General features: G+C 39.5%; 1 protein-coding gene across 1 annotated transcript in view; it reads left to right on the top strand.

Moving 5' to 3' along the window:
• Positions 1-17,217, top strand: part of Sbf (SET domain binding factor) — a 66,247-nt gene extending 49,030 nt beyond the window's left edge. The window contains exons 24-40 of the mRNA XM_088259980.1: positions 393-524; positions 1,160-1,268; positions 1,725-1,921; positions 2,478-2,656; positions 2,735-2,942; positions 3,710-3,845; positions 4,302-4,484; positions 4,913-5,089; positions 5,796-5,975; positions 6,564-6,751; positions 7,361-7,508; positions 8,463-8,714; positions 9,630-9,855; positions 10,122-10,248; positions 10,968-11,047; positions 11,596-11,678; positions 12,029-17,217. Of these exons, the coding sequence (XP_088116106.1) occupies positions 393-524; positions 1,160-1,268; positions 1,725-1,921; positions 2,478-2,656; positions 2,735-2,942; positions 3,710-3,845; positions 4,302-4,484; positions 4,913-5,089; positions 5,796-5,975; positions 6,564-6,751; positions 7,361-7,508; positions 8,463-8,714; positions 9,630-9,855; positions 10,122-10,248; positions 10,968-11,047; positions 11,596-11,678; positions 12,029-12,121 (2,698 nt within the window). The 3' untranslated portion in view covers positions 12,122-17,217. The remainder of the gene's footprint in view (positions 1-392; positions 525-1,159; positions 1,269-1,724; positions 1,922-2,477; positions 2,657-2,734; positions 2,943-3,709; positions 3,846-4,301; positions 4,485-4,912; positions 5,090-5,795; positions 5,976-6,563; positions 6,752-7,360; positions 7,509-8,462; positions 8,715-9,629; positions 9,856-10,121; positions 10,249-10,967; positions 11,048-11,595; positions 11,679-12,028) is intronic.
• Positions 17,218-18,211: the final 994 nt, after the last annotated feature.

Raw genomic sequence — 18,211 nt, 5'->3', positions numbered from 1 at the left:
ATATTTACTTTCGACAACTGGACAAGGAAAGGATATGGAATTGTTACTTAAGAACTTCGGGCGATCGATGATAACTCAGATGAAGTGTCTATGTTTATTGAAGCACAACAGGTGGTGCTATGATTCTTCTTCTGACTCATATTCGTACCCAACGGTAAGTAGGACACTGCATTAGATGGGTACTGTGTTAATCTGGTCGTCAATTACACCAAGGCATGGTAATCAGTCCTGTGCTCCAGTTACGCGGATCTAAGAGCCGAATATATTTGAGTGTACACAGAAAAAGTAAGGAAGTTCCCTGAAGAAGGTACTATTTGGATATGTTATCCCTATTGCTGTTGTGATGGTTTTGCAGTTTGGTTTCATGAGATATCCTTTTGCGATTCCCTCAGTTATCCCGCTCTCCTGGCGGTGCCGGCCCATGTGCCGGACGACTCCATACGAAGGTACGCCCGCTGCTACCGGCAGGGCAGGGTTCCCGTCCTCACCTGGAGACACCCTCGAACCGGAGCCATATTGGCCAGGTATGTTCATGCCATTTATTATTCATACTGGGTTATTAAACAGTTATAAACATAAGACCGAGAAAAACTTGGCACGATCAGGTATGTCGAATACTTGAAAGTAGTCAGGTTAGTAGTTGAAATTATCGGCATGTATGTATGAGGAGATGCATGAACATGGAAGTGGTGAAGAATGTTTGCAAAGACAGAGTGGTGTGGCATTTTACACTCTCTGCCTATCCCTGTGGCGAAGCGGCTTGATGGTTAGTTAGTTACTCAGTTATAAATCCAACTTAAAGAAGTTTTTTCTTAAAGAGTAGTAAGATACCATACCTTGAAAATGTGAGTCTATTGCAATGACATATTAGATATATTGTGACCATCCACTGAACAACAAATGAAGAGATACCGGGAAGAAAAGCCAGGGAATTACCAATACTGACCTCAATCCAGCCGACGAAAGTTGGGTCACCTTATCATATTATATCTCATATGATCATCGTGATATGATGGATGACCACCCAAGAAATGTCGGATAGGTCGGAAGGTTGTAGGCAGATAGAGGAAGTCTTGGCGCCTGGACTAATATGTAGTATAATCGAGATACACTATTATGACTATATAACCTTATGGCTCGGTTTGTTGTTGCAATATAGGTCATCGGCCAGTCACCACAAGGGTGTGATTGGCATGCTCAAGTCCAGCCATCCCGGGCAGCAATCCAATACCCCCGGCAGCACTGAGACCACTTCTAGTTTGGAACAGGTAATAGAATCCGTCGGCTCTGTATTTTTTAAAACAATTAATCCTCTCTATTTAGATTGAGAACAGTTCCCCACAATCCCCAGCATCATCAGAACTGTTTTCGCTCTGGGAATAATCTGCCAATTCTGCCATTGACTCACACATTTTCTGCAGTAAGTTTTTTATGTAGTGGAACAAAAGTGGAATTGGACAAGTCATGTGACATGTATGTCTGAGGATAGATGGACGAAAAAGGTGCTTGACTAGAAGTTAAGAACGGGATGCAGAAGCGTGGGTACACCCCAGAAGAAATGGTCCCATGACATTAAAAAAGTGGCAAGCCTGCACTAGAAGAGAGTCGTATCCAACAGAGAACTGTGGAAGTCCACGAGGAAGGCCTTTGATCAATACTGGACATAAAAAGAAGGCTGAAGTAAAAGTAGATTTTTGGTTAATTATTGTTGTTTGGATTCGCAGGAGCGCTTCCTGTGCGCGCTAGTGGCGGCCACCCGGGCCGGCAGCCGCACGGGGCAGGCGGGCTGGGCGCTCTCGGAGTCCTCGCTCAGCCTGGACTCCATCCTGCTGGGCGGCGCGCCCGAGGAGCTCACCACCACGCCCGACGCCGCGCGCCGCCACACCAACCCGCTCTTCTCGCGCGCCATGGGCACCCTCAGGTGACTGACCCGCCTTCGCTGTGGCTATGTCGCTTCTCTTGGATATATTCATTATAACTAACTAACTAACCATCACGCCACTTCCCCTTAGGTTGAGGTGTGTCGAGTTGCTTTGGACACGTGGAACGTATGAGTGAGGAAAGAACGGTGAAAAAAATTTATGAGGCAAAATTATTGACAAACATAGTTGGGAAAAGAAGCAGAGGAAAACTTAACATAACCGAGTATGTCAAATACTTGGAAGCGGCTGAGTCAGGAGTCGGAATAATCGGCAGGTGTGTATGAGGATATGTATGAATGTGGGTGAGGCAAAAAATGTTTGCAAAGCGGTGTAGCGTTCTGTTCTCTCTGCCTACCTCTGCGATGAAGTGCCGTGATGGTTAGTTAACATGATGATATATTTATTATACAGTGTACAAATAGTGTTTGCTGCTGTGATTCACACTGATCCTAATTACGCGTGTCTACTGCCAGAGCTAAATGCGGCCACAAATATGTCCTTATTAGGGTTATTTATTAACGAAGGTTATGTACTAACATATATCTTGTGTTGCAGCGTGTTTCCTCGCGGCAGCGGGGGCAAAGGAGGTGCGGGCGGCAGCGCAGTGTCGGTGGCGGCGGCCGGAGCGCGCCAGTTGAGCCGCTGGGGCTCGCTCAAGGAGCGTCGCGGCGGCTCGCAGGCCGACCTCAACACGCTCAACCGCAGCGCGGGGGCGGGCGCCGACGCGGACTCGGGTACGCGGCCGGCCAGTAGCAAGGTCAGATAGAGTGTCGGGGAGCGTGGACTGACCGGTGTGTGGTGTGGTGTTGCAGTGTGCGGGGAGGGGAGCCGGCGCCCGGCGTTGTACGTGCTGTGCGAGAAGGGCGGGTGGAGCGGCTGGGTGGGCGGCGTGCGCGGCTGCGAGGGTGTGCCGCTCGAGTACCCGGACGCGCGCGCCTGCAAGCACGCCTTCAAGAAGCTGCTGCGCGCCTGCGTGCCCTCGCAGCCGCCCGCCGGAGACCCTGACGGCAGCTTCTACAAGTAACCTCTTCTTCCATACTTCTGTCCCACTGCCTGCCTATCTCGGGTTGGGGTTCCATTAGTCCACCTCCATGGTGTAGTGGTTAGCGTGTTTAGCTACCTTGCTGGAGGTCCCGGGTTCGATTCCCAGGAGGATAAGGGTTAAATATTAAAGGTTCAATAAGGGTTAAACAAAAAGAAGATTCCGTGGCTTATCGGGGCTTCTAGAAGTGAGAGTCTCCCGCCATCTTGGGGCTTCTCCCGCATTAATCTTTGCTCCTATAAGTTTTCCACGCAAGTGTTTATCGAGTTCGCTAATTTTCGCTCCAAATCCATAAATATTCAGCCCATCGATATGGCTCCAGAGTATCTTAAGGAGCTGTGTATTCCAGATGAATTGGTTGATAGATGTCTCACGCTTCCATCGGCTACAACATCTGCAATGGGCAAAGTTATCTTACCAGCTCGCAACCAAAGCACTAAATTTGGCGAGCGTGCCTTTGCTGTTGCAGGACCGACGGCGTGGAATGCTCTTCCACCAATGGTTAGAAATAGTGAGAGTGAGATGATCTTTAGAAAAAGACTAAAAACACATTTGTTTGCTAAATCATTTCCACCATAATATTTTCCCCAATTCATTCACAGTGAAGCGCCCTTGAGGTATTTTTTTACGAAAATGGCGCTATATAAGTTATCCAAATTTATTATTATTATTATTATTATCGATGACCATTGTCATTCTCACATAAATGTAGCTCACTTCACCTAGCATTTTGTTCAATTTCCAGACAAATAGAAGAATCCAGTTGGCTGGTGTACATCCGATCCTTGATGCAGATAGCCGGGGCCGTGGTGGACTTGCTGGACGCCCAGGGCTCCTCGGTCTGCCTGTCTCTGGAGGACGGCTGGGATATGACGGCTCAGGTACTGTTCTAAACATAGCAATATGAAAATAGATTTATATTATCCACTGACACTTCGTGATGGAATTGCATTTTTAATTTATTATTACCAGTCTGATGATGTCGGAAACCCGGTCACTGGTCAAATAAAAAAGTGGAAAAGCTAAAAATATTGGTTTTAATCTAATAATAAATTAAAATTCAATATGAAAATGTTAGATTGATACTTAATTGTACTATTGTCCTGCAAGTAGCAAGTATCAACCGACCGGAGGAAATGGAAGGCAGGGGAAGAGGCCTATATTTAGCAGTGGAGGTAAGGTAAGGGCTCATGAAGAAACTATTGTCTTTGCTGACGTTTCAGATGGCATTGCAACTTCCATCAATGTTTCATTTATCCTTGCCCTCGTCGGCATTTTAGATAGTATCGTGGAGCGGGTCCGTGTTTTCTAATACGTAAATATGTGTCATATTGCAGGTGTCGTCCATAGCGCAGGTGTGCCTGGACCCGGTGTACCGCACGCTGGACGGGTTCCGGACGCTGGTGGAGAAGGAGTGGCTCGCCCTCGGCCACCGCTTCCCGCAGCGCAGCAACATCGGCCCGCAGCCGCAAGCCGGCTTCACGCCCACCTTCCTGCAGTTCCTCGACGTGGTCCACCAGGTCAGTCGCACCCATCAATTACTTCACCGCAGGGGTAGGCAGAGAGCCTTGCTTCCTTCACATCTCGTCATACATGCCCTCTGATTACGCAGACTTTTGACACCACCAGATTTTAGGTTCTGATTGATCTGATCGTGCCAAGTCTTTTTCGGCCATCCTAGTTCTGTTCTCCCGCTCACATTCGCCATAAATGTATTATATTTTCTTAGTCATTCTCTCACTATCCATTCGCTCCACATGTCCATACCGCCTTAAGGAACTCTTCTTAATCTTTTCAATTATCCCTAGTTTAGCCTTATATTCCTCTCTAATATCTTTGTTTTTAATTATGTCATACAATGATTTTCCACACATTCATCTGAGGGTGCGCGAGGGGTACTTATTGTATGTATAATAGAGCACATTGTTTCTTATTGTTTCCGCAACAGATTCAAAAGCAGTTTCCGCTGGCGTTTGAGTTCAACGAGTATTACACCCGGTTCCTGGCCTACCACTCCGTGTCCTGCCGCTTCCGCACCTTCCTGCTGGAGTGCGAGGAGCAGCGCGAGGAACTCGGCATCGCGGCTGCCGAGGATAAGCGGGGCTCGCTCAACTCCAGGCAACGGGTAAGGGCAAACCTGGAGCGTGCATTTTCCCTCGGGATAGATCTGGACAACTTAGGTCCCGGCATTTATGGCGAGATTACTGGCACAGTATCGCCCCCCAACAGGTGCTGGGGGGGGGGGGGGTACTGGAAGCCCTAGAAGGCTCCACTTTTATGAGGGTAAATTTTGGCAGAAGGGCACTAAAGAAATCATGGTTTAGAACATCATTTTATACAATTTGTGTATTAACAACACACTAAGGACGGGAAAGGTATTTCTACCCGTTGGGTGGATTGATGCTTAAGGACGGGCAGGGTATTTATACCTTCTGTGCCAGTCTCATTTCAAAGTTTGAAAAAAAAGAATTACATATTTAATGTTTTTATTTGAATATTATGTACCAATCTCTTTGTTAAGGTCTTAACTATATGTACATAATTATCCAATCCCGTCACCAATCGGTCCGCAGGCGTAAAAAACACCTGTCCTTAGTGTGTTAATATCAACGCCAATACATGGAACAAAAGCCAAGAGTTTATTTGAATCTAAGCTTTCTTTCGACATATTTAATTGACAAATTTAACTATAGCATAAGCGGGATTCTTCTACATCTTTAACAAGAGTATTCTAGCTTATTTTTGATTTTTGTTGGTGTATACGCTTTAAATTTTAGTTTGTAATGTGGATGTTAATTATAAATAAATAAATTGAATTGTCAACCTTTCAGTGCGTGGAGACCGGCCCGACTGGTGCCAACGACGACCCGATATATTCTGTGGGCGGAGTGCCCTCCTCCGGCTCCCGGCACCCGCCGCTCGGGCAGTCCGTGTTCGACTATATCGAGAAGCAGCATCAGCGATCTCCCATATTCTTCAATTTCCTGTACACGCCTGACTTTGAACATCCCGTAAGTGGTCATTTTGATTTTTGTATTATGTTCTCTTTAAACTAAAATGTAATAATTTCTTAAAATTTTATTAACTGATTCGGCAGTCACTTTGTGGTAAAATCTATCTACTTTTAAAAATAAGTTTTACTTAGTAAATACCACTATTTCTTAAAATCTATTATGACACATGTTTTGATGCATCATCATCATTTTCAAACACTGAACGAGAAGCTAATTCTAAATTTTAGAGTTGAGTCCTTGGGAAGTTGAAGGTTGAAAAAGAGCTAGGAGCTGTTTCTTATTTTTATTTGTTTACTTTTTTTTTATTAGCGGGAATTAAGACAATATTTAGAATTAGCTTCACATACGGTGTTTGAAAATGATGCGGAATGCATCGAAACACATGTCACAATACATTTTTAGTGGTTTTTAAGCAAAACTTTAGTTAAGAAAGTAATAATTTGTGTTAATATAATATATATTATAATTTTTATTCTGAGAGCTAGTTTGGTAGTTGATATACTCGTATATACCGGGGTTGGAGAATATCTCTCGGGATGAAATGAGACGGTCCGAGGTTCTGTGTGACGGTGTGGCGGTGTGCAGGTGCTCCGTCCGCAGTCCTCCATCGCGTGCCTGGACGTGTGGGAGTACTACACGATGGAGGAGCTGAGCTCGGGGGCGCCGTACGAGCCCGACGCGCTGCAGCAGGAGCGCTGCCGGCGCGAGGAGCGAGAGGCAGCCGAGGGGGGTGCTCCTGCCCTGGACACCCAGAGGATCATGGTCACGGCGGGGTGAGACTCTATACTGACACATTTACACTAACTGAATTGGATTTTTATTTTATTTAAACTTCATGTACAGAAGAAATGTATGTATATTGGGGGGCTTATTATTGCTTCTCTCTCTCTGTTCTCTCAATTGTGTGTTTGGTCTGCAGCAATAAATGACACCTCCTTCAAAACTCTCATAAACCTTTTCAGGTCCTCATAACATTGGACAGCCCATATCCTGCATGAGTTGCAAAGATATTCGCGGCTTGAGCGTCCTCTGGTGTTTGTTTCCTCGAACTATTATTATTAAAATTGATATTACATCAAAAAGCATCATCAGCACCCCCCTGATCCAAATCCAATAAAGATTTTGGCTTATTACTTAACAACATTTTAACAAATAGCAGTTGTAACTTGCATGTACTTTGTTCCTTGTCACATATAATATATAGAAGATTCAAAATCCCTTAAAAGTAAATATGGAGGTTCAATCACGGGTGGAATGGTGACTGTTCGCAGTGTATAAATCGCTTAAATCAGCCAATGGTGTGTCAAGGCCCTGTAAATATTCAAACTTTTTCGTATCTGATTATTAATATTATGTGATTAGTAATCTGATAATTTTTGCAGGTACGACGGGATCGCTACAAGTCTACCGGACGCCTTTACCATCCTGCTGGAGAGGTTGCGCAAACTGCAGCTGGAGTTGGGATACTTGCCCCAGAAGTGGAGGGTGCTCTGGGACAAGCTGGAGCTGCCCACCACTGACGATTTGCAGGTATTTACTTTCAGTATAGGATGGACGGAGATGGATATCGCATAAGAAGAACAGATTTGTGCACTTATATTTCTCGTATTCTATCTTCTTCTCTAGCCTCATGTTCTCCACAGCCTCTTGTTCTTCTCTAGCCTCTCCGTATCCTTACATTCCCTTTGGTCGGTTGCTGTTTGCAACCAGTTTCAACCCCCCACAGCGACTATGTCATCGGATCATCTTTTTCGGGGTCTTCCGACGCCTCTTTTATTCTCCCAAGGTCTCCATATTGTGGGGTCCTATTTTGCAATATGTCCCGCCCATTGCTATTTGAGTCTTGCCACGCGATCCATGATATCCTGTATTTTGGTTCTGTTCCTGATATCTTCATTTCTTACTTTGTCCATGAGGCATAAACCAAGCGTGGATCTTTCCATGGAAAGCTGTGTGCATTTGAGCCTCTCTGCATTTCTTTTTCAGAACCATAGTCTCTAGTGCATATGTCTCGGTTAAATGCCAAAGGGCCACAAATGAAAAAGAAATAAATGAATTTTATAAAATTAAACAAATTTGTTGTTTAAAAAAGTTGTTTAATTTTATAAAGTTTATAAAATGTGCCACAAAGTACCTGCAAAAAACATTCAAGAAATGAAATAAATTAAACTCTTTATTCGAAAAATGGTGTCTAAATCGGCAACATTTTCATATTCGAAAAAGATACCCACAATACTAGCATTAGAAATGGACATTTCTAACGCTAGAATCATGGGTGTCTTTCAAATATGAAAATTTTGACGATTTAGATACAATTTTTGGAATAAAGGGTTTTATTTTTTTTTGCGTTGTGGCCCTTTCGCATTTAACCAGCGATGTGTTCACTGGCAAAATGCAGGATTTGTACATTTTTCTTTTTAGACAGGTGTTTCTTATGCCATATTTAAGTGGTTGCTAATTTGCACGTGTCTCTCTCTCTTGCAGCGGAGCTCCTCATTCAGCTCGGCCATGGTGCGGTCACTGGGGCGCGCGGCGCACAAGCGCTCCACGCTGGACATCCTGCTGCGCGCGCGGCAGGCGGCGCAGGGCGGGGGCGCGGGGGGTGCGGGCGCGGGGGCGGGGGGGGCGGGCGGCCCCGACGCGGGCCTGGCGCACCCGCACCGCTTCGCGCCCGCGCACCACACCTCCTTCACCTACTGCGACCACTGCAAGCAGCTGCTCTGGGGACCCGTCAAGGTACACCCGCTCTCCCACTCCAGCTGGCTGAATCTGGCAGTTACCCAGTGAGAGGATGATCAAGTCATAATAATGAAAAACATTCATAGTTTGAATGCGTTTAGCTTTATCATTTTAGATATGTATTATGACCGCGATTCTAGAATTATATTCAGAAACAAGGGTGGACACTTGGGTGGGAAGTTCCTGCCTGTGTTAAGCTTTGAAGTGGGAACACAGGTTATTTTGAAGTTCCTGCCTGTGTTAAGCTTTAAAGTGGAAACACAGGTTATTTTGAAGTTCCTGCCTGTGTTAAGCTTTAAAGTGGAAACACAGGTTATTTTGAAGTTCCTGCCTGTGTTAAGCTTTAAAGTGGAAACACAGGTTATTTTGAAGTTCCTGCCTGTGTTAAGCTTTAAAGTGGAAACACAGGTTATTTTGAAGTTCCTGCCTGTGTTAAGCTTTAAAGTGGAAACACAGGTTATTTTGAAGTTCCTGCCTGTGTTAAGCTTTAAAGTGGAAACACAGGTTATTTTGAAGTTCCTGCCTGTGTTAAGCTTTAAAGTGGAAACACAGGTTATTTTGAAGTTCCTGCCTGTGTTAAGCTTTAAAGTGGAAACACAGGTTATTTTGAAGTTCCTGCCTGTGTTAAGCTTTAAAGTGGAAACACAGGTTATTTTGAAGTTCCTGCCTGTGTTAAGCTTTGAAGTGGGAACACAGGTTATTTTGAAGTTCCTGCCTGTGTTAAGCTTTAATGTGAAATCACAGATTATTTTGAAGTTCCTGCCTGTGTTAAGCCTTAATGTGAAATCACAGATTATTTTGTTTTTTTAGTCCAAATTATTTACGACCTTCAGCGTTTGTATCAGCAGTCTAGACATTGGATCTCGGAAATACGGAATATGGTAATAAAATGAATTTCCGTGTCCATTTCAGACGGGCGTGCGCTGCGTGGACTGCGGCTACCTGTGCCACGAGCGCTGCGCGGACTCGGTGCCCGCGCACTGCACCAAGTACAAGGGGGACGGGGGCGCGGGCGGCGGCGGCGCGGGGGGCGGAGCGCCAGCCGCGCCCGGCTCCGGCCCCGCGGGGGCGCCTCACCCGCCCGGCTCCGACCAGCCCTCCTCGCTGCACCACCAAGACACGCCCTCCGTCAACTCCAGTGAGTACACCCAGACCTTTCCATAAGGTCTTTGCAAACTTTGTTTGTTTTACTTTATTTTGTCAGATTTAAGATGTGTCGTGTCTGTGTCGGAACACTCGATATTTCGATTGGTACGCAGTCCACGCCACCTTGGATAATGCCACGTAATGTGATATAATGCAACGGTGATGTCGCAGCTAGTTAGAAGTGCGGTTATCCACTACAAAATCCAATTTGCGTCAACATATCTCAAACTTTATTTCCCCGTATTTCACTTGCTCCAGGCGTGGCGACTCTGCAGACGTCCTCGCAACAGTACTACGACCAGTTCAGTTCCAACGTGGCGGAGAACAAGACGCACGAGGGCTACTTGTACAAGAGGGGGAATCTGCTCAAGGGCTGGAAACAGAGGTATTGTCTTACTATCCCGACAATATAAGGAGCGATCCTTGTCATTATACATTTTACCATAAACCAGATCCTTACTAATACTAATAAAGATGACATAATTACTTCATACAACACACTATGTAATTTTGATAAAAAAATATTAGAATAACATTAAGACTAAAGTACACACAAAATAAAAATGGTAAAACATAAAAGCATTTTTTTGTTGTTTGTAAGGCTAGATCATTATGCTCATCCTCGGGTAGTTTTGGAAGAGTGTGATGTCATTTTTATGAATAAAGTTATTGTAATTCGGTTTTAATGTAAAAAAACATTATTAAAATGTAGCTTTGTTTTAAAATCACTATAAATATTTATAGAATCACTATAAATATTTAAAACAAAGTTACATTTTAATTATAAAATGGAAAATCACAAAGTTAGTGTTTCAAATATAAATTATAAAAAAATCACTTCAAAGACAAACCAGCCAATCGCCGGCTTTGTGAGTCAGTGACAAATTGACCTTGGCCGGCTTTGTGTTGCAATGGGTTAATGGTTGATTTCCAAGATGGATAACCGAGTGTGCTCGTTATATGCTCTTCTCAGTAGAGAACACTTTCTTGCCATATTGCAAAATTCAAAGTAATTCCCTCTCCGTTGAGAAATGTGCATAGATGGCGAGTACATTGTATAATTACAGCTTATCACTAATATAACAAACTTGTTTGAATTTCCAGATGGTTTGTTTTGGATTCCATCAAGCACCAGTTGAGGTATTACGATGCCGCTGAAGAGTCCAACTGCAAGGGTCATATAGGTAATATCTTCTTATACCATAATAATCAACTCTACTTTTTCAACATTATACCATCCCATTCATCGTTATTTGCTGGGGCTCTTACTAATTGCTGTTATTATTGACTCCGTAGGGGTGATAAGGCATATGCCGTAATAACCCAGAAAATAATATCAGCATCCGAAATTAATTACTAAATTAAAGTACTGAAAATCCACAACAACAACAAAAATTTTAACTGTGATAACTGAGTGTGAAATTGAACCTTTTCATAAAGTTGAAAGTAAAATAAGCTATGGTGGGTTCTGCTCCTGAAATAATCAATTGCCACAGAAAATCAATTATGAATTTATGCCATAATTCAATAATACAAATTAAACGAAGATAAATTGTGCTAAAGCATTCAACTGCAATATTGAAAAGTCTTTTCTTCTTGTATTTTTGCATCGTGGTATTTAAAAAAGGAAAAATAATGTTTTGTTTTATCTGTGAAACGCTGGTCATAATTGTCACACTACGCTAAGCAAATGTACAGTACAAAGAGAATACATTACTACCGATGCTTTCAGATCTGGCAGAAGTGATCTCGGTGACTCCGGCGCAACCCGCCCCCGGCCCTCCCAAGAAGGCTGATCCCAAATCCTTCTTCGACGTAAGTTACTCATTTCTCTATTAACTCGGGGCAAATTACCCGATGGTTTTGAGGTCTACTTATAGGAAAGTACTCTCGCTTTTGGACCGGTTAGTAACACTTCACTCCCCGTGAACTTCGTGACAGGAGTCACTCACTCGATCCGTCCTTACTTTGTGCACAATATATTAAGACTAGTACGCTTGTAAAATTATATTTGGTATAAATAAGTACTTTCACTTATTTTACACGCGCAACATTTCATTGGAGTTCTTCTTCTAACCCCTATGTGCATAGGGCGCAGCATGGAATTGACACAGTGTTATCCCCCTGGGAGATTTTGTAGTAAATAGTGGTTCTTTATTCCCCAGTTGCGGACGAGCAGAAGAACGTTTTATTTCTGCGCGGTGAAGGCGTACGATGCTCAGGAGTGGATCGAGAAACTGCAGGCCTGTTTGCAGTAAATCTGCACATCTAAGTAGACACGTACGGCAATCTCGTACCGGCACTTGTCTCGGCCATTCTAAAATATACCTAAACCTTTTATCTTTCTCGGTGAAAATTATCGTGTCTTCGGTGTGGCCACTTGCCTTTTTATATTTGGAGTGTAAATTTGCCAATGTGCCGTTTTGGGCTTAAACGTAGATAATTAAATGAACGCAGAAAGTGCCGCTTAGATAGATAATTAAATAATCACAATCGTTTTGGACATAACTGCAACCTGAAGAATTTTGTTTCTCAAAAAAATAATTGTTTATTCTATGATGTTGTTAATCCTCTGCATAAAGCATCAGTTACTCGAGACAATTTTTTTCTTCTTCAAAAAATGAAGAATTTAACGAGTTTTACCAGCATCACACAAAAATGAATGCTTATAAATCATAAATGAACCTGTATTTGACTGAAGTTGGGGAATATATCAGTACGAGACTTATTGGATTGAAATGGAACATCTTAAATGTTTATTATTTTCAAAAATTCTATTGTAAATACTTTTATAAATATGTTTATCATTTAAATGTGAATGGAGAAATGGTAAAATGTTTATTTTACCGTACCAATATTTCTCAGACTGATTTCTTTCACAAAATGCTTTTATTTTTATTGTAAAAATAGGTCCGAGATTTCGTCAGTTTTAAAATTTTAATATTACTTATTTTGCTATGTAAATTTTAAGTTATTTTAGTATTGAAGTATTTTATTACCTGTAGGCAAATTGGCACCGCAGAAATATGTTACGCTATTAAAAACATCATATTAGGTGGCATCATGTTTTATATCCGATTGTAAAAAATTACAATATTTTATAATTAATTTATTTATTAGAAAACTATAAAGTATTGTTTTACGAGAACTTAGGGCAAGAAGCAAAATACTAAAAATTACAAAAAGTTACTTAGAACATTCTTTCTGTTTCTTTCTAATTTTGTAATTTTAGTATTGATATGGTGTTTGTTTTGTAGAACTCCATATAAAATTTGGAACTTAATACAAAATCGATCAAAGACAGATTTTTGTGTAATTTGTTTATTTGCAACATCATTTTTAACCAAATTCATCCGCAGATGATGTATTTTTTAAATCGTTTTATTGTAATTCAAATTTGTTTACTAATGCTGCTGTGATAGTCGAACTCCAGACACCCGGCATGGTAGGCAAACACGCTAACCACTGCATTACGTCCGAAATTGGAAGTGTATTTGAAATTTTGGTAGCTCGAATGACGATAATTTTGCTGTAATTATGTTCCCAGAAGGTTGACTCATTGGCCGAGTAGTTTTGGTGGTTTTGCTATGTATTCCTTTTGTAGGAATACCAATATTGAGAGATAACTGTACATGTATCAGACTCAAGATCCGTCTGTTTTATGGTTTCTTATCTTAGTGTGGAAGTGGTATATGTATCACCTTGAGTATGCTTATTGCAATAGCTGAGTAAACATCATCCATCTCACTGGTGTTCATAGTACATCTCTATAGATGTATGACATAGATGGATGATGTATGACATTCCTCTCTGGAGGAGAATGCTATATTTTGTATGAACTGCATGCATCATTATGCTGCATCCCCTTTTCATTTGTTAGCTTTGTAATAATTTATACTAAGCGAGGGTGCATAAATAATTTTATAAAAATCAAAACATCCCCTTCGACTTGTAAATCAGTCTAAATGAAAACAGAGACAGTGAAGTATTTATTGAAAAGCAAAATGGCTACCAGTATTTGTCTCGCGCTTGTATTATTGTAGTTATTCCATAGGACCCTAGATAATTGTATAAATGTCGCACTCTTTCTAGTAACAGAATACAAAATTTATAAATGGTACGAATGTGATGTACTTTATTTTAATATCCTTGTATTTATGTTACTGCATTTGTAAATGAATTAGCTTCTACATATTTATTTAATATTCCAGATTTTATATAATATATTCTACTTATTACTGTTACGGTTAAGGTAGTATTGTTTTGCACACTTCATCCTTCCACTAACTGATTTTTCATATTCATTTGTGTTTTGTAAGTTTTAGAGCCGAGAATCTCCTTTTGTTCCATAAATATCTCCCATTCGTAAGAATTAATTTGAATATAAGTCATTTTGGTTAGATTATATATAAAATTGTATACCTTGAAAAACTTTACAGGCCTTTTTCAACAGTAAATGCTAGTGGATAGGTTATATCATAGTTGACAGATGATTATGAACTTCGGAAGTTAACTATGCATTATCAATCTCTGGATTGGGAAATTTGGAAAAGGACAGAACCGATGTAAAAACATGCTTAACAAGCACTGCCTGGCGGTCCGGGAATGTCATCAGCTGTGCTCGCACACTCGTTGCTTCGTAAATGGAGAGTTGATTTATGGTAGGCTATAAATAACCACTTATGTTATACCGAGATATAGTTTTGGTAGTTTGGGAGTGATATTCTTGAATAAAATGGAACAAATGTAAAGTTTAATTAAATTATTGGTGATCTCAGAATATTTTGTATACTTTTTAGCCCAATTTCCAAATACATGGCTTTAACACTCATAATCTCATGCATTCCTGCAGATACTTTATTCTCTCATTATTATTAGGACATTTCTATTTTTGTACTCTTTGTTTTAAACTCGTAATGCTAACTTGATTTAATTTATCTGATAGTAACAAAGTATGTACGTGAACCCGCAAAGGTGAACTGCAATTATAGCGTTGAATATTCAAATGCATTCATTTGTTATTAAAACTAGCAAATCGTTTTATATTTCTTTTAATACTAGAATTTGCAAACAAAATATACTAAGTACGCTTCACTAAGTCTAGCTAATTAGTGCCCGTTTTTGCTAAATATGTATATAAAAAAATATGTACCAAAAAATGTCTTTAAATAATTGTTTTCTCTAGTAAATTACCAGCGCTCGGGACCCGTACTCGTGTACACACTATGGAATTAGTCGTGTTAAATGTAATTTTCAATGACGAGTAAAAATTTGGAAAATTCAGTGAATTCTCTACTTTCCCTATCCCAATTATAATGGCACTTTCTCCACTGAGACCAATCGAGGCAGGAGTAAGTGAGGTGTACTCATATATTTTATTATCTGTTACTTATTATCCTTTTGGTTATGTTATGTTGTAAATTTTAATTGTTGTCATAAGTTATTTTAGTATAATCGTGCCAAATATTATATTAGTTAATACAATGGATTTATTCGAACATTATTCGGTGATGACGTGTTCAATAAGACCCGATGACATGTCCAGTGAGATGTGATGACATGTTGTCACTTTGACTTACGAGAAATTATTATCTTTAATAAACGTGATTAGATTTTAACTTATTGAAATGAGACCAAAAGCATAAACTTGATCATTTTCTCCATAAATCATTTGGCGATGATGTGAAACTTATATGTGATTTTTGTCCGGTTGATAATTACCTTATATCAGTTTGGTCTGACCAATGTTTTACCTTTATGGTATAACAATGAATAGATACTGTACTTTACTGTAACAGCGTACTGTAGATAACTTAAATTGTAATTGTGGGCTTTTATTTCTAGTGAGTTGGTTGTCAGCCCGTATTATCGGGAAATTAGTTTCGGAATTAAAAATAATTATATTTTTTATTTTTTACTGAATAGTACAGTTACAGTTATTTACACTACTTTGTTAACTTCCCTTTGGATTCGACGCCCTGATCTGTTCAATTTCTACTTAATCAGTTTTTATTTAAATGAATGTTATTATCTAGTCAAAATTGTGCGCTTATATCTCCATAAGTAAGGCAGTGAATGCGGTTATTACATAGCCGAGGAGAATCCATTCACCCTAGAGACACGAAGAAACACTTCCTCAAATGAATGTACGATTTTGGAGCTTAGAATATATTAGAATGGTGTCACATATTGACACAACTCGCTCTAAACTTAATGGAAAGGAGCACCTTTTTTACTACATTATTGTGCATATCATGAAAATGGTAATATTTTTATATAACAAAATAACAGGTAAAATTTTCACGCAGTTAATAGATAATTAGTAATAATTGAAGAAGATAATGTTACAAATTATTACAATAAGATATGTACTGCCCGACATTGGAGGCTTTACTGCATACCGTGTTCATGTATCATGTTGTGAAGCTAAAACATTTCAATATGCATTTTTTAATTTCCAAATGAATTATTTTTCAACTTGATAAATGATTATTAATAAAGAAACTACTATGTAATTAGTTATCGAGTTTCTGCATTTTTTATATTGAGAAAAACTAAATTGAAATAAAGGCCTCGGAAGAACAAAAAGTTTCAGTCACGTCGACAACCAAGAAAAACATTGCACTAAATCGACTACTTATTTTCACTCGAATTACTAATCAAATACATACCAACCTTCTAGATCAATTCATCTCTAATAACCAAACAATATTCATTTAAATTATCCCTCATCATCAATTATTTATCCAATTGGAATTTACTTTGTAGTCTATTATTATTAATATAAATCAAAATATCATTTATGATTCTAATAATTAATTTTTATTATTAAACTGTCGTTTTTGATTGTACTCTCATAAGACATTACTCACATAAAAAAAACAGTAGAATTATAAATTGTATTTTTATTAATATTAATAATATTACCATATTATCAATATACAAAAACCTGTAACAAATTACAAAGTAATTATGCATTACATAATACTTGTATACATTTATCATAGATCTGCCATATTAATTTGTTTGAAATAGTTTTTTATTTCAAACACTTATTAAAGAAAGATCGCTTTACTATTCATAACTTTATGAGACAGTTATCATAGTTGATGTTATACTGGATACTAAAGTAGGTTATCGGTTAGTACTATATATTGTGTTATAGTTGTTACGGTAAATATAAATATATATAATACTCACAAAATACATGTTTAGGATATACATCCTTGATCAAAATGAACGATGAAGTTTTTGGGCGGGAAACGTGATATCTAAATCTTTGAAATGTATTTATTATGTTTAGGTATTCTTAATTTATGGTGATGTAAAAAGTTATTAAAAATTATGTATTGAAAGAAAATATGCCCTTTATTTTATCCCTGTAATACAATACATAGATCCATTCCCATATTATTGACGTTATACGGTATTTCAGTAAATCTATAGAACAGACTGGAGCTTTCTTCCACAACTTCTTCCTTGGTCAATGCTCCGTAGAGCTAACAACGGTCGAACTCCTTTGCAGTGCTAGCAATGGTTAATCACTAAGGTGGCTACCTTGGAGCTACAAAACCTTGACCCATACATCTACCTTCACCACCCTTTTGCCTCCAAACCCTTATCCGCACCCCAATGGTGCATAGGATACTGAATTGTATAAATGCTGTGTTATCTTGATTGTTAACTGATGACCTTCATAGGAAAGGTGATCAGCCCTCCGCTTTGGTCCAAGAAAAAGTCACTTATATTTATTTGACCCCCTGGGAATCAAACCCGGGCTTCCGGAGCGGTATGCTCGCGTGCTGACCATTATACTACGAGGCGGATTACCAACCTCTTGTGATACTTGCAAACTTTCCGATTTGATGCGACGGCATTCGATTTGTTAGAAAAAAGTAAAAAATTTCTGAAATTGGGTACTGCAATAAAAAGAATGTTTTAAATAATATTTTTTATTTATTTTAAAAATGAATAATACATCTTATTTTAGTATTCATAAGTTTGCAACATTGTTAAATACAGTTTTACAAGTGAATTCTGTTCTCATATTTCTATCTAGATATTCCTATTCTAGATATTAATCTAGCTACCGTAAATAATCAACAAATTTACATAAAATATACTTTCTCCTCCCGTCACTTCCTCTCTAACTTCTAGTATTACCTTAAGATGAGCCGTTCTACAACCTATTTTTATCCCACTGCTTAAAAAAAGACTTAAAATTATATTTGCTTCTACTTCTTTACATACATTTTGACTCCGTAATGTTACGCACAATATGTATCGGCATATTAAGAATAAAATTCAAACATTATGTATGGTACAAATTACAGGATTATGTAATAGAC

The sequence above is a fragment of the Brachycentrus maculatus genome, unplaced genomic scaffold, assembly GCF_059751285.1.
Source record: "Brachycentrus maculatus isolate JH-2025_06_01 unplaced genomic scaffold, ASM5975128v1 h1tg000122l, whole genome shotgun sequence".
Lineage (NCBI taxonomy): Eukaryota > Metazoa > Arthropoda > Insecta > Trichoptera > Brachycentridae > Brachycentrus > Brachycentrus maculatus.
Note: the sequence above shows the minus strand (reverse complement) of the source record. Positions and strands in the feature narration are given on the sequence as shown.